This window comes from Sebastes umbrosus, chromosome 4 (genome assembly GCF_015220745.1).
Source record: "Sebastes umbrosus isolate fSebUmb1 chromosome 4, fSebUmb1.pri, whole genome shotgun sequence".
Taxonomy (NCBI): domain Eukaryota; kingdom Metazoa; phylum Chordata; class Actinopteri; order Perciformes; family Sebastidae; genus Sebastes; species Sebastes umbrosus.
The window spans coordinates 18,551,905-18,566,869 of NC_051272.1; the positions used below are offsets into that span (position 1 = coordinate 18,551,905).

The following is a 14,965-nucleotide window of genomic DNA, read 5'->3' on the forward strand; positions in this document are numbered from 1 at the left end:
GACACACAGAGAAAGAGAAAACAAATGAGCAGAGAGGATGCTGAAGTAGCAGACGCGCACACACACACACACACACACACACACACACACACACACACACACACACACACAGGACAGAAATCATAAAGACTGTAGATAAGATAGAAGGTTCAACAAGGTATGTAAGAAATAGAAAAGAAAGCTGAAAATTATTTATCTGTATTAGAAGAGATAAAAAGTATTAATAGCATGAACAGTGAGGTTACGAAAACCAAAAACCAAAACAGAGAGTGAGATTGTTACAAACACCAGCACATTAGAGAGAAAAACAGCTGCAAGAAAAGATAGGGAATGAAGGAAGGAAAGCCTGGAAACACAAGAGAGGCTTAGTTTGGTCAGTCTGATAAGTATCAAAGAATAAGAGACAAAAATAAAGAGCTATGCACACACAATATCTCTAAGAAGAGACAAAAGGACGGACATGCTAAAGGGAGAGAAAGAGCACAGAGAAGAAAAGAAAAAGACAATAAATACAATTGATCAAAGGAGAGCAAGAACCGTCGTTCTTTACGTGGAGAGCGTAAAAAATAAACGATAGATAGGATATAGTATGAAAGAGAAATAAGGCGTAGATATACCATACAAAAGTATAATGTCATTGAAAACACAAAAAAGGGACGAATAGTAAGAACATAGGAAATGCACATTTAGAGTGTCACAAAAGAGGGCGTTGGTAGAAACTACAAATTATAGAAGTTGACTTTACATCTAACCTGATTTCCCAACCATTAAGCAACACTCTAAAAGTAGTGGACTGGGGACACAGGGGCCAAAGCACAAACTGGCATTGGCTACATGTGCATATATAATATATGCAAGTAGTTGTCACTCAGAGAGTGAAGGCAATGCCTTGGACTGGCAGGAAACAAGGAGCGCATAGAAAGTCTGTCTGTCTGGCCAGCAATCTCTGTCGAGCTTTTTCACTGAGAGAATGTACTTTTTTTTTTTGCGTTGAGCGCTCTGAACTGCAAATTGGGATGATGTTGAATGCAATAATGTGTACATTTTTGCTGAAGACAAGGACAGAACCGGGGGGAAAACTATACTGACAAATAGACAGACAGAAAAAGCAAGCAAACAAGACAGGCAAACAGACAATCACTTCAACCAGCAAAGGAACCAGAGCGAGACGGGTGGGGGGGTGGGGGGGAGGAGGGATGTTAACCGTTTCGAGAAGGGATGGGAATATTCATCAATTGGTGTTAGTTGGATTAGTTGCCAAGGGAGGTAATTGCATTTTCAGGGGTCTGTTTATCTTATGTGCAGACTCTTAACTGCAGGCAACGAGTTGGAGAGGCGAGGAAAAAGGCTGGGTAAAACACTAAACCAAGATCTGAGGATCAGCTCAAAGGAGCTCTAAAGCACGGAGAGAGACTTCGGGTTTGAAGTAAAGCAAGGCACCTCCCTCCTCCTCCACCTCCCAACTATCGATGGGGGAGTGAACGTGTTCAATTATTCATTCTGCTTCATGCTTCATTCAGGGGTTCAGTGCATTCTCAGGTAAGAGCTAGTGCAGCCGTGGGAATGGCCTTTCTACCAGCCCTGCTCTGCAACACCTGAGGAGGACCTCTGCTCCAGCGCTGCCTTCAGGCTGTTTAAACAAAACGGCTGTTTAAACAAAACGGCTGGAGCTGCGGATTTGTTGCACAGAACAAGACACTTCCTCCAGATCATACATGAATTGAAAGTGGTTTTATTTAATTTCTAAAAAAAAAAGCTATATTAATTGCGGCAGATGGTAACACTACAACTGCTACATCCTGGTGCCAATGCTTTTTCTGTCCGACCCCCTTGGGGGGTTGATATGGAAATTGACGCTCTGAAGCCTGCAGTTGTCTACAGTATCCAGTGGGAGGCAGAGTGGACTCAGATCAGATTCTCCCACAAGCTAAGGCACAGAAAGTGGGCTGTTGGCATAGCAACGGCTCTAGAAACACAGACCATACATTTGGGGGTTCGGGGTGTGTGTGGCAAGGGGTTGTGGGCGCAGGGGAAAAGGGCGTATTTAGAGGGGTGCAGCAAACAGGCAAACACAGTGAGAACATAGAAGATAAGGTATAGGATATATGACAGGTACGGGTGAGAACCTCGCAGACACACACATGAACAGACATATGGAGGCAGGCGGGGCCACTTTGGGTTTCACCGTCCTGTGATACTATCCTGTTTTTGTTACCTGACCGAGGGCCAGCAGCTCGCAGAGAGGGGGAGGGGGGGATTGACACTCCACTTCTAGGCTGGAGAGAGACGCGAGAAAGAAAGCCCCACCCAGCCCCTCTTTTTTTTTTTTTTTTTCCTTCCCCACCCCTCTGCAAACATGTCACACTCAAACAAACACGCTCGCCTGAGACCATGAAGTGATGTATTTTCAATGTCTATGCTCAATTTCATAGCCGCCCACTTGATCTATCATTCTTCTTCAGGGGGCCACAGTACACTTCCCAGGATCATACACACTCAAAACCACAGCAGTGAAGCATGGCGCTGCTTACATAACTCATCATCCACATGAAACACATGTACATTCACGCTGGAGTCATTCCTGCTGCTTCACTTCTCAGGCTACGACCAACAATTCTGCTGCGACATATAAATATGGATGCTTTCACTGTTAACTAATTACTTCCTGCATGTTGGAACTGGAAATGAGTCTGAAATAGCATCGTTTATACTGAAATCCCATTTCAGGGAGAAGCAACAAGGGAGGTGCTAAATGCTGCCTTCTGTGTATCTGCTTCTTCAAATGGAAATAGAAAAACCACAAGACAATTCAGCCGGTGCCAAATGTTGATCTTTATAAGCACCGTTTCATGTCTATTTTCATTTTATTAGAAGCCGTGTTTCAGATGTGCTGCTTTTAACTTTGGTGGCCGGCAATTGCCCTTTTGACTACGATACAGTCGAGCATTGCAAATATGATTACTTTTGAATCCAAAGATGAGCTTAGTGGCTACTCTATCTAAAACAGTCGAGCCCCACCTCCCTTTATGGCCTCCCAATACTCTCCGCAATTTAGCATTCATGATGTCTCCGAGCTCAATTAAAACAACTAACCTATCGTTCTGGGGAATTTCAGCAACATGAAATCATCAAAACATTTATGAAAGTCCATTAAAACTCCAAACACGAGTCGACCAAATGTTTAGAATCCCAATTAGATTTCAAAGATTGCCTCCGAGGTGGATGCTGCTGCAGATGTGCCACCTGTTCTGAGGCAGGATACGAGGGTCCTGGGTTAATGCTCCAAATAGCTCGTCTCCGCCAACCGCCATCCCTCTATCTGTATGTATGAGATGAGCATTTATACCAGCGTGTACCTGCTGGCTAGAGTGCAGCCTTCGGCCCCGCATAACGCATGGATGTGCAGCGTACAATAAGTACTCCCTCCTACTACTCTCATGGAAGGAAGATGGATTTGCACCCTGAATATTCCCTCATCTTCCCCTCACATATGGATGGATGGATGTACGAATGCACTAACCTCCGCCTCCTCTCTTTGTGACTCCTTTTTTTCCGCCTTAGTGCTATCTACTTTCCCCCTCTCTTAGCAAGTAACTGAATGCATCTCAACATTCCCCCTGTGATGTGTAGAGGAGCATGGTGGCCACGGGGAGCCAAAGCCTCTGGGATAAGGTCTTAAGCAGAGCCCCCGAAGGCTCGGCTGATTAGCCTGGGCCTGTAAAGCCTCTGTCACAGGAGGAGCAGACTAGCAGAGCATAGCATAATCAATTTACATGTTTATGTACAAACAGATGATATCATCTGGAAGCAGTTTTTTTTCCTATTATCTAAGAAAACAAGGCACAAAATTACCACTTTAAAAGAAGTGTTTGACATTTCGGGGATCTATTGGCAGAAACGGAATATAAAGTTAACACAATACTAACATGTCAAATTAATTTAACGTCACTAATTTCTTTAATGCATTAACGCAACTTGCGATTTTTAGGTTGTAGCGGGTTCAGAGCTAGAGTGAAGATACTGGCATCATATGAAACTAGAAAACCTTAAGAGTGCACTGGTACCAACAATGTCATACTAGCTTGTCAGTTTACCATGTTATGATTTACGCTTATTTCTATACTAAATGCAGTACCTGTGAGGGTTTCTGGACAATTGTTGGCATTGTTTTGTGTTGTTAATTAAATTCCAATAATAAATATATACATACATTTGAATAAAGCATATTTGCCCACTCCCATGTTGATAAGAGTATTAAATACTTGACAAATCTCCCTTTAAGGTACATTTTGAACTGATAAAAAATTATATGACAGATAAAATTTGCGATTAATCACCATTAACTATTTTAATCGATTGACAGCCCTAATTAATAAGTATGTTTTCTTTAGTGTATAATCACCCAAAAATGATAATTGTTGCGTTTTCGTTACCTTAGAATGAGTTGTTTATATCTACATAAGGAGAGGGTCCTCTTTTTTGGGGTCTGATTATTTGCATCACTCGTGACCTGTTAAGACATTCCAGTAGGAAACAATGTAATCAAACTGTCGCTGACACTCACTCACTTTGCATTCAGTTTGGACACGGTGTAGTGTTTTAACATATATTATTCTTATTCATATTAGACGCTACAAGTCCTGCTGGTCAGTGGTGTAGTGAAGGGTATACTGGGTATATCCCACCTCTTTTTCTGGCGGTTTAAAGTATACCCACCTATCAGCCAAAAAGCCATTGGAATAGAGAGTATACCCACTTCCTCCTTGGTAACCTGCTACCCATCTACCTATAGTACACCCACCTCATCAACGGCCACTAAACCACTGCTGTAGGTCAATCGACGAGCCTGCGAGGTCCATCTCTGCTTTACTGTTGGGTTTTGCGGTTTGTGCGAGTTCGGTTTCTACGATAATTCTCGCAATATTACATCACTCATTGGGCATATTAGTTGGGATATGAACATGCACCTGCTGGTGCCTAATTATTAATGTTTGTGTAAACGAAGCTACACATTACATTACCTCTAGATTATTTTTTAATGAACCCCCAACCTCAAAATTCAGACTGCACCTGTGTGCACATGAATACATGACCTCAGAGTGACCTACCATTACATTAGCCTAAACACACATCCTCCCCCACACTACAGGTTAAACTCCTCCTACTCAGACTCATGTGGTTAGAGCACAAACACGCAGTCATGACGTTAAATAAACACACATTAACTGTATATTGATTTAGGTTAAAGGTCATATGCTATGTTTGTCTTTGCCTTTCATGTCAAGTTAAGCGATATAATAAGCTCATAAATTATGAAGCAATATTGTATAGCCCACTTGGCAATTAACTGACACTCGGAGAATCTCCCTGAGTGCATCACTTCTTTGAGGCAGAGAGTATACATCTATATTTATCCATATCTGCTAGATCTATTCTGAAAAAAAAAAACTCCACTGGCTTACACAAAATTATGTAACATGCATGGATGAATAATTGAAAGACCACAGGCAAGTGGATTGAATGTTAATGTGGCACAAGGATATATCCCGCCTCCTCTGTCTCGAACCTCCATCCTCATTGGCCCGTTCGCTGGCTGCTCAGAAAGAGCTCTAGATTCAAGGCTCTCGGGGATTGTGGCATCTCTTTATAGCAACACTGGAGGAGAACCTACAGTATACACTAGGTTCACTGAGTCGCAACAGCATTGTATGAGTGGAGACCAATGAGGCATTACCAAGCCACTCCAACATCCTAATTAAGCTTTTCTAAGAACCACAACCTATAGATGCCGGGGATACAAACATCTCAGCATGTGTGGCCCCAGAATCTAAGCAAAACACAATCTTTGTAATCCAACCTTAGCTATTTTATCATGCAGCCTTCAGTCCCTCTCTCTCTCCCCTGAAGATGTGTTACCTTGGTTTGAAAGTCTTAATCACTTCCACCAACTCTGGTGTCAGTCAGCTTCCGCATCACTTCATAAACAAATGGCAACGCAGATCACGTTCATCAAGCGATCGCACACACAAGGTCAGTGAAAGAGTGTAATGAAGATCACGCACTATAACACTTTCTCATGGCCAGTGGGGATAACAGTGTGTTTGTTTGGCTCGCCTTCAACTATGGCCAAGCAACAGTGAAGCGTTAACACATGGCTGAAGGGTAAATGAAAGGCCTCTACATACATGTTCCCATTAACAAGATTATTTTGCTAACTGTAGTGCAAGACCGCGAGTATTACTGTTTTCCAGTGGTGGAAGAAGCCCTCAGATCTTTTACTAAATTAAAAAATAACAATAAAACTATGCAAAACTACTCCATTGTAAATAAAAGTCCTGCATTCAAACTCCTACTTAAGTCGAAGTACACAAGTATTATCAGCTAAATGTACTTAAAATATCAAATAGAAGTAATCATTCTGCAGAAAAATCTATTATAATATGACTTATTATTAGACTGTGTATATGGATGCATCAATGTGTAAGCAACATTTTACTGTTGGATAATGTGGTAGGTAGCTGCTCGAGATCTGGCTAGTTTTAAATACTTTATTTACTGTTAGGTAGTCCAGTGTCCAGTGTCCAGTGGTTCCCAACCTATAGGGTCACCAGTAAATCTGACCATTTTGAGATGGAAAGAAGAAAAAACTAAATTCTGCTACACAAATTTGTATATTTTTAAATATATTCTCTAATCTTTTTTTTTTAAATATTCGATAATTTTACGTCTTTGGGCCTCGAACAGCTATCTAAATGAAACCATGTGTGATGTTTCAGCAGATTGGACTGTTGTCAGGCTATTAAATAGGCGTTATCAGTCGCTATGAGCACCATAAACATGGGTCAATAGGGGCCTACTACGCCAAATATTTTATCATCGAGGTTTTATCATCTATTAAAATGGAAGATCAGCAAAAGAAGGTATAAAAGAACACAACAGCGACCTCTAGCAACCGTAGTATTTATGACAGGAGCAAAAGCGGAAGTCAGGTGCTGCACGAGACCAGGGTTTACATCCCATGTGAAACCAACAACATAAGCGTTGAAGTTTCACTTTCACTTTAGAAATGTATTTTAAGCCAAAACACAATGTTTTTCCCTAAACTTAACTAAGTGTTTTTGTTACCTAAACCTAAAGAAGCCTTTTTGTTTGTGTTCAAAACGTAACATTTCATTCAGTTTTACGTGTTATAACGTGTTGCTTTTAAGTTTCGCTTTCACTATTACAATGTAGTAGGTGTAGCAGGACCATATTGACCCACATCTATGGTGCTTATAGCAGCTGATAACGCACATTTAATGGCCTGATAACAGTCGAATTGAGTGGATGTTTAGTGGCGAAATGTCTCTTAGGTGGAACTGATAAAAACTAATTAACATCTGAAACGTGACAAGAGGCCGCAACTAAACACTCCTTTGTTTTTTGAGGAGTTAAAAGCCAAAAAGGCTGGAACCCACTGGTTTAATCTTTAGCTATGCATTATATTTTATAAGTTAATACATGTCTTATTATGTCAAATGTGAATCTGTTCAGTAACTATTAATTATAGCTGTTGAATAAATGTAGTGGAGTTACTTAACTTAGTTGCTTTCCACCACTAGTTGTTCCACTAATGTAGGGCACCACACATCAGTAGTGCAGAGCAGCTCTTTGATATTCATCAACAGTGGAGAGATTTCCCTTTTATGTTGGCATTGATGATGTTTACGTGTGAGAGTCACATCAACATAAAGCCTCTCAAGTTAATGTGAATACATTAACTTGAAGGGCTTTATGCTTGACTAAAATAATTTGCCAGTCATGATCCATTGAGCAGAATAAATCCATGGGGTATAACATGAGTGATGCAGGTATGGAGATGAGTGATGGGCACATGAAGGACATGTCTGATGTAAATGCGCAGACTGTGGGGATGTGGCTATACCAGGGGTGTGGAGAAAGCGGGAGACGAATGTAAGCGCAGTTTTGTCTCCGGCTCGAGAGCCCCTGTTAGAATGAGCAATATGCCAAGAGCATGATTGATTAAATCATGGTCAGACATCTGTGAAGTCAGCACTAACACCACGGGGAATGATATACTCCCAGCCAGCTTACACCTTGCATTTCTAATATACCGAGGACTTATTAACGTTTATTTGAGCCTCTATATTTAGCATCCAATTACAGTGTGGCTAAATCATTTATTATACATATGAATTTATAATCAATCATGAAACAAACAAAACAATGAGTGGCTCAAGTAGAATTAGTTTACAGCTCAGGAGAGGGATACACAGGAGCTGGAGGAAGGGCGTTTGAAGCTTTCATTATATTCAAATCAGTTTTTTTTTTTACTTCCTACATGTAGTTCTCTATTGTTCACAGACTGCACGCTGCCAGTCATTCTGATTTGACTGAAGGAAATTAAATGAACCTCAGGTTAATCTAGAAAATACCACAATGCACTCAATCACCGTTAAATCGAGTCCTGCTGGCCTCGACCTGGACTGAGCAGCCCGCGGTTCCTGCTTGCTGTTTTAGTCCATTAGTGGATTTCACAACCCATTTAAGGAGGTTTCCAGGTGAACACAGAAGCTGGGAAAGCCAGATGTAATGTGCACAGCAAATTACACAGAAAATTGTACTCCTCTGTAGCTCTACGGGTTTGACACTAATCCTGAACAATGGAGATATTTTTGATGTCACAAAAGCGACATTGTGCTGAAAGAATATTTTCATGCTTGTTTGTAACTCCGTGCGGTGCTGTGTTGACTCTGGGAAAAAGGCCACAGGATGCTTCAGGGTAAGGGACTAAAAAGAGGCAGACAAGCCAAGAGACAAATATCTTTCACTAGTTGTTGCTGTAGTGCAGCTCTAAAGGATAACTTTTTAAGATAAATAAAGGTGCTCATTAGTTAAGAGAAGACAATTACTGAAGACACAAGAGACGCTGCAACTGTCTCCAGTTGCACAGCCCACAGGTGCAGCTTCACACTGCAGCTGTGCAGTCTAGATAAGAAAACAGTTACCATCTGTATTGTAATAGAGCCCTAGTTTAAAATCATGTGTCAAATTGATGAAACACTTGTGAATGAGGAATAATTGGTGTGACGAGTAAATCAGAATTTGTTCACCCTCCCCTGCCATTTTGTTTTAAGGTGTGTGTCATATTATGAATCTCCAAATTGTCTCCAATTTGTCACAGAATCAAAGTGAGGTTAAAACCACCTAATTGGACTGCTGAGGAAATTGAGTGTGTCGCATCTGCCTACGGCCGGACTAAACGCAGGATTTCACTCCGTGGTGTTACACGCTGGCGCAAATAATCAAAACCGCCATCCATGGCCAAAGAATGAACCACGCGAGCACGGCGCGGTTTCAGCGGTTTGTTTCACACGACACAGCCACTGTACTCATTTGTTAGTCTTAAACTGTTCCACAAAAAAATTGGTCCAATTCCTAAACAGAATACAAAACTAATTATTTTGGGAGACAGGGAGATGCGAGCGAGAGTGGTGCATCCTTATGGATGAGTGGAAATATTTTGGCTTCTAGTGTGTGTGTGTGTGTGTGTGTGTGTGTGTGTGTGTGTGTGTGTGTGTGTAAGGTGGCTGGCAAGGAAAAGGTTTATTTTTAGCAGCGTGTTTATGTAAGTGACTAACATGTTGTGGAATAATGAGGAGGCTCTCTGGGCCCTCGGTGGAGCTACAGAGACGGGACTCTCAGAGCAGCAGAGGGTGATTGAAGGAAGCTAATGAGCAGGAGGGAAAAAAACGAACACAGGAGTAGAAAGGATAAAAAAAGAAGCATGAAAATACAAAGGAAATACGACAATTACCAATGGGAGGTCTCTGTAAGGCAGGAGTGAAAAGACAAACAAATAGAGATGAAATGGTGGAGGAGAATGTCATTGCAATGGGGGAGATGATTATCATGGTCAAGAAAAAACGACCACTGGCATGAGAAAACATTGTTTCTATTTGATTCACTGAAGAAAGGACTGGAGTAGCAGTGAGCATTTGATTTATGAGCTCATAGCTGCTTTACAGCCAACATCCAAATTGCTTTATCGCTTTACTCATCTCATCATTAGAGGTATTTTTTTTTTCTACATTTGGTTTCATAGTCAGCTCTCATTTTTTTATTTCTGTAACAGTGTCGGTGCAGGTCTGTGGCACAATTCACTTAAGTGCAGTGACTCACCAAAAACACTACAAAACAAAACTACTCTCCTCTGCCTAGATTCTGAAACCATCTCCTGTTTTTCTTCGATATCATATCCTTCACGTCCTTCCATTTGCACCCCATTGTTCTCTCACACACACACACACATACACACAAACACACACAACAAGCACGCTCATACATTATCGGGTACCTCTTCTCAGGAGGGGGCTCCTGATTGGCTGGTGGTGGTGCCTGCGCTGTTTCCTGCAGGTCAGGGATATTGGCAAAGTCATCTTGCTCGGCCACACCAATGGCCAAAGCCAGGACCACCAGCTTCCCTTCACTGGCTCCCGCATAAAAAAAAAAAATACGACAAAGAGATAGAAACAGAGATAGAGGCCAGAAAAGAGAACAGATGCAAAGGATAGGGGAAATCGGACATAAAGAAGGTGTGGTGCAGGGGGGAGAGAAGAAAAGAGAGGTCATTTCAAGTGACAGCGAGGACAAAATGCCGAGAGGCGGCGGGACAATAAGAGACCATATGAGAGTAAACAGAGGAAGCAGTAACAGAGAAAATGTTCATTAAAGGAAAACACCACATAATAACACCCCAGCAGTAAGCACTTTGTCCAGGGAAGGATATTAAGAGGAAACCTTAAAACTAAAAGGCCAAATTAATAATAAGGTAATGATGTTAATGAAGTGGTGCTGACGACAGGTGCCGGCTGTGTTCACATCGTACAGACAACAAATAATTAAGGGAACTGCTGGTGATTAGTTAATGATTGTTAATGGATGTGATATTCAGCAGCTTGCACACATGTAAAAGGTATGTACACTCACACACTCACAGTAATTTATTTAGTTATTTAACCTGCCGTCTGCTTTCCCTCCAGACTCACCTTTCCCATCCAACACGCCTGTCGTCTTTCTCCGGAGTTAAGATTTAATTAAGCCTCATTAAGAAGATCTGGACTAATTGTTTCTATTTGAGTGACACGGTATCTAGAGGTGCTCGCTGGATGTCACCGCTTTCTGGGTCACTGCTCTCTCACTCTCCGTGTTGCACTCTTCGCATTTCATTTTCTCCATTATGCCACACTTGCTCTCCAAATCCCCTTTCCCCCCTCACCGCTATATCCTCTACTGTTAATTCTCTGCCTCCTTCCCTACTTCCTGTCACCCACACCCACGGTTCTATAGCTTAAGCCTCTGACTGCGTTACAATACGTCCGCCTGGAAAATACGGCGCTGCCAAGCTGTGGAAAGATATCAGCCTAAACTTTACTATTTCATCTTTCTTATGCCGTCAAAAGCTTTTCTTGCAGCATGAAGCCTTGTTTAATAATCTTCCTGTTATACGTCTGTATCGGTGGTTCCCAGTCTCTTTCAGATTAACCTAAGTACCCCGTCACCAACACCACCCGTCATAAATGTGTTCATTTAAAGTGATTTTATCAATATTGTCTATTTCGACCGTACATCCGTTACTTTTAGCTAACTGTTTCAACTTCTTTCCTCGCTTGCCGACTAGTTTCCACACACAGCAGTAGCAACACGTGGTTCCTGTGTTACAGCTGATTCAATATTTGGATTCTTTCCTAATCAGATCATATTAATTTCTTAATTAATTAATTGAGCTACTCCACACAATCTTTCCACATATCCCCTGGCAACTGCAGCACTACTCCCTTGTGAACACTGGGCGATATTGCCAAAATCTTCTATCTCAATAAAGCTCATTTCAAGAGATATCGCATGTTTTCTGGTAATTCAATAAATAAATAAATAATCTATATGAAATAAACCACATGGTAAAGCCTATTTTTGTTTACTCCTGTGTGAATTAAATACTTGACAAATGAAAAAAAAAAAAAGTTTGATTTAACTGAGTTTGATCCCATTTTCTGAGAAATTTGAGTTAGTATGTGCTTGTTATTTAAGACTCAATAATTTTGAAAAAAATAACTAATTGTGATTATTTTGACTGATATTGCGATTGATATATATATATAGGGAATGATAATTTTTACATAATTATTCTCATTTTTATTGGAAAACATATTAAAATGATTATGGTTTAACTTTTGTGGGGATCTGTACCAAACAAAGATGTTTTCTTAAATCTGTAGAATATGATGTGTAGACCAGAACATCTCTGCAGCACCACAATATTTCATTTTAAATGGTATTTTGACGCACATTTCACCTTATCAAACTGTGCGCCTCCTGTGATTTTAAAATTGCAGCAGGTTATATTGCGATTTCCGTAAAATTTCTATAAAATGTGCAGCCCTGTTGTTATTATAGGTTTAAACGACGTAATTGTGTATCACAATATCTCAATATATGATATCATCACAATACGATATCATTAAAACACAATGAATTATCATATTGGAGTTATCACCCAGCCCTTCGTACACATACCCCTGGTTGAGAATCTCTGGTCTATAATATATAAGGGTGTTCTGATTGATCGGCCACCGATTCTTAACGGACGATATTCGTTCTAAATAGTTTGATTGGTGGTCTCTGTAAAGACTGATCAGAAGAGCCGATCAGATGAGACAATTTCTCTTCGTGCTGCTAAAATGTCTTCACCAGAGTTGTGAGTTGTGTCTCTAATGAGAGAGAGTGGAATATGTTGCCTGCCAATAATATAACAGTTGTCAATTAATGATACTTTCTCGTCTCTTAATTGTAATACTTAATATACAATATTGTTAAGAAAAGTTAAATAAATAAATAAGGCTACACGATAAATAGGCCCCAAAAATCCTGCTCGGAGCACCCATAATAATATATATAATGGCATGGTGCTTGTATTGATACTATAAGTGTAGGTTATTGGTTAATGGCTATTGGATCCCTCTTCTCCCACCACCTTTTAAGTATAAGCTTTTACACTCAAGAATATTGGTAAAACACTTCAATTAATGCGGCGAACATTAAGGAAGCAGAGGTGAGAGAGGGAACAGACGTTAATGGCACCAGGATAAGTTATTGATTTTAAGCCAAAAAAGCATGGAGACCAATCACCCAAGAGATCCATCTGGTCAAATGGCTCCAAAAGACTAGATAGCTGTGTCAATCACATCAACACATTCATTGAGCAATGATTCACCCCGATAGGGAATCTGGCCAAGAATCTGCCCAAGATTGAAAGTAACTGGCTTGAACAATGTTTCATGTCTATTACTGGACCGCTCAGTCATCAATCACATGACGTGTTGCTGTTGCAGGTAAGGAAATACATCACAAAATGTGACCTCAATCTCACGTTTACAATGATGAGTTGACTGGTTTCGTTGAGTATTACGGGCAATATTCTCAATGACCTTGGTGGTGGCATGCGCTACATCGCTAAAGCTCAGCTAACCGGTGACATAAGCTCAGCTGTGTCACGCCGAAATGCCCGGAGAAGCTTTTAACACAAATAAAAAAAAGAAAACGAATGGTGAAAAGGGACTGTAAAATGGATTCGGTGCAAAAGGACATAAAACACATGTTGTACCTTGGCGGTGTCCTTCCTCATCCCTTCATCACACCCCTCTCATCTGCCCTCCCTCCACTTCTGGCCTGAAGCAACAATATGTTGTGGGAGTAATGGTGCTGCTGACATAAGATCAATGCTTCAGGGTTAACACAAATCTACACACAGCTGCTTAACCCCTGTTCTTTTACTGACGCACAGTGACACGTGGACTGTGTGATGTCCACACGCTGACACGTATGTCGGCAGACTAACAGCACAACCAGCAGATGCAGATTTACCATTAGCATAAAAGTTACCGGAAAAAGAGGTGACATCTTAGTTTGGAAATACTCATGAAATATGGATTAGGCCTATACCGGTGTGTCTCCTAAGCAGGATATTTAACAGTCATTCTAAAGCATGGCTTAGAAATAACATCATGTAATTAAGTGGGATGGCGTGAATATAAAATGTGACTCTTTATGACACCGTCTCATGAATATTATGAACTAGCAGCACCAGCTCTGTCCTGTAAAGGCAATTGCGGCAGACAGGCTGAATGCCATCCAAACAGATGTTACTGTTTAGCAGAGCATAGAGTGTAAACATTGAACAGTTCTTCACAGAATGGGATAGAAATAGCTCACAATATGTCCAAACTTCCTCGCCATTTTTCATGCGCATGATGTTATTCATTCTAAAATTAGGAAAAAATTGGGTTTTTTTTTAGCAGATTGCTCAATAAGAAGCTTTGTAATTCATTTAAAATTATCACTGATACGATGATATACTGATATGAACAAATGATGGAAACTGTCATTGCTCACGATGTATTAATTCATTCAATAATTGGATTCAGTTGGGATTTGAAAGGATCATAAAACATAAAGTGACCATAAGTACTCCCCCTTGAAGAATAAAATCTAATTAACATAATGTATGACTATTAATATCTATCGATGACGTCTTGATAAAATGATCCATCTCTTACACAACCACAGGGCTTAGAGCTAAAAAACAACAGCTTATTTACATTTATAACTCTACCCTTATTAACATTCATAATAGATCTTTCAAATAAGCCGACCTCTGGCCTTCTCATCTACGTTCAACTTCATCTTCCTACATTAACTAACAACATGGATTAATTGCCTTTGTAAACTGAATATAGAATATCTCCTTCCCAGTGTTAGTGTGAAAGCAATAACTAAACTTCATGAAACAAAATCCTGCACATGTTCCAATCACACAATTTCGTATAGCCGTGAACCTAGGGCAGGGCGATATGGAGAAAATCAAATATCATAATATTTTTCATCAAATACTTCGATATCGATATTG

The 14,965-nt window shown here is 40.5% G+C and overlaps 1 protein-coding gene across 6 annotated transcripts in view; it reads right to left on the minus strand.

Annotated features, from left to right (window-relative positions):
* The window catches only part of syt7a (synaptotagmin VIIa), a 90,289-nt gene that overhangs the window by 14,023 nt on the left and 61,301 nt on the right, over window positions 1–14,965 (minus strand). For all 6 annotated transcript variants that reach the window (XR_005206598.1, XM_037767301.1, XM_037767302.1 and 3 more), the window contains one exon: window positions 10,358–10,489. Coding sequence is in view for 5 of the 6 variants with exons in the window: in XM_037767301.1 (XP_037623229.1) it covers window positions 10,358–10,489 (132 nt within the window). In the remaining variant the exon portion in view is untranslated. The remainder of the gene's footprint in view (window positions 1–10,357; window positions 10,490–14,965) is intronic.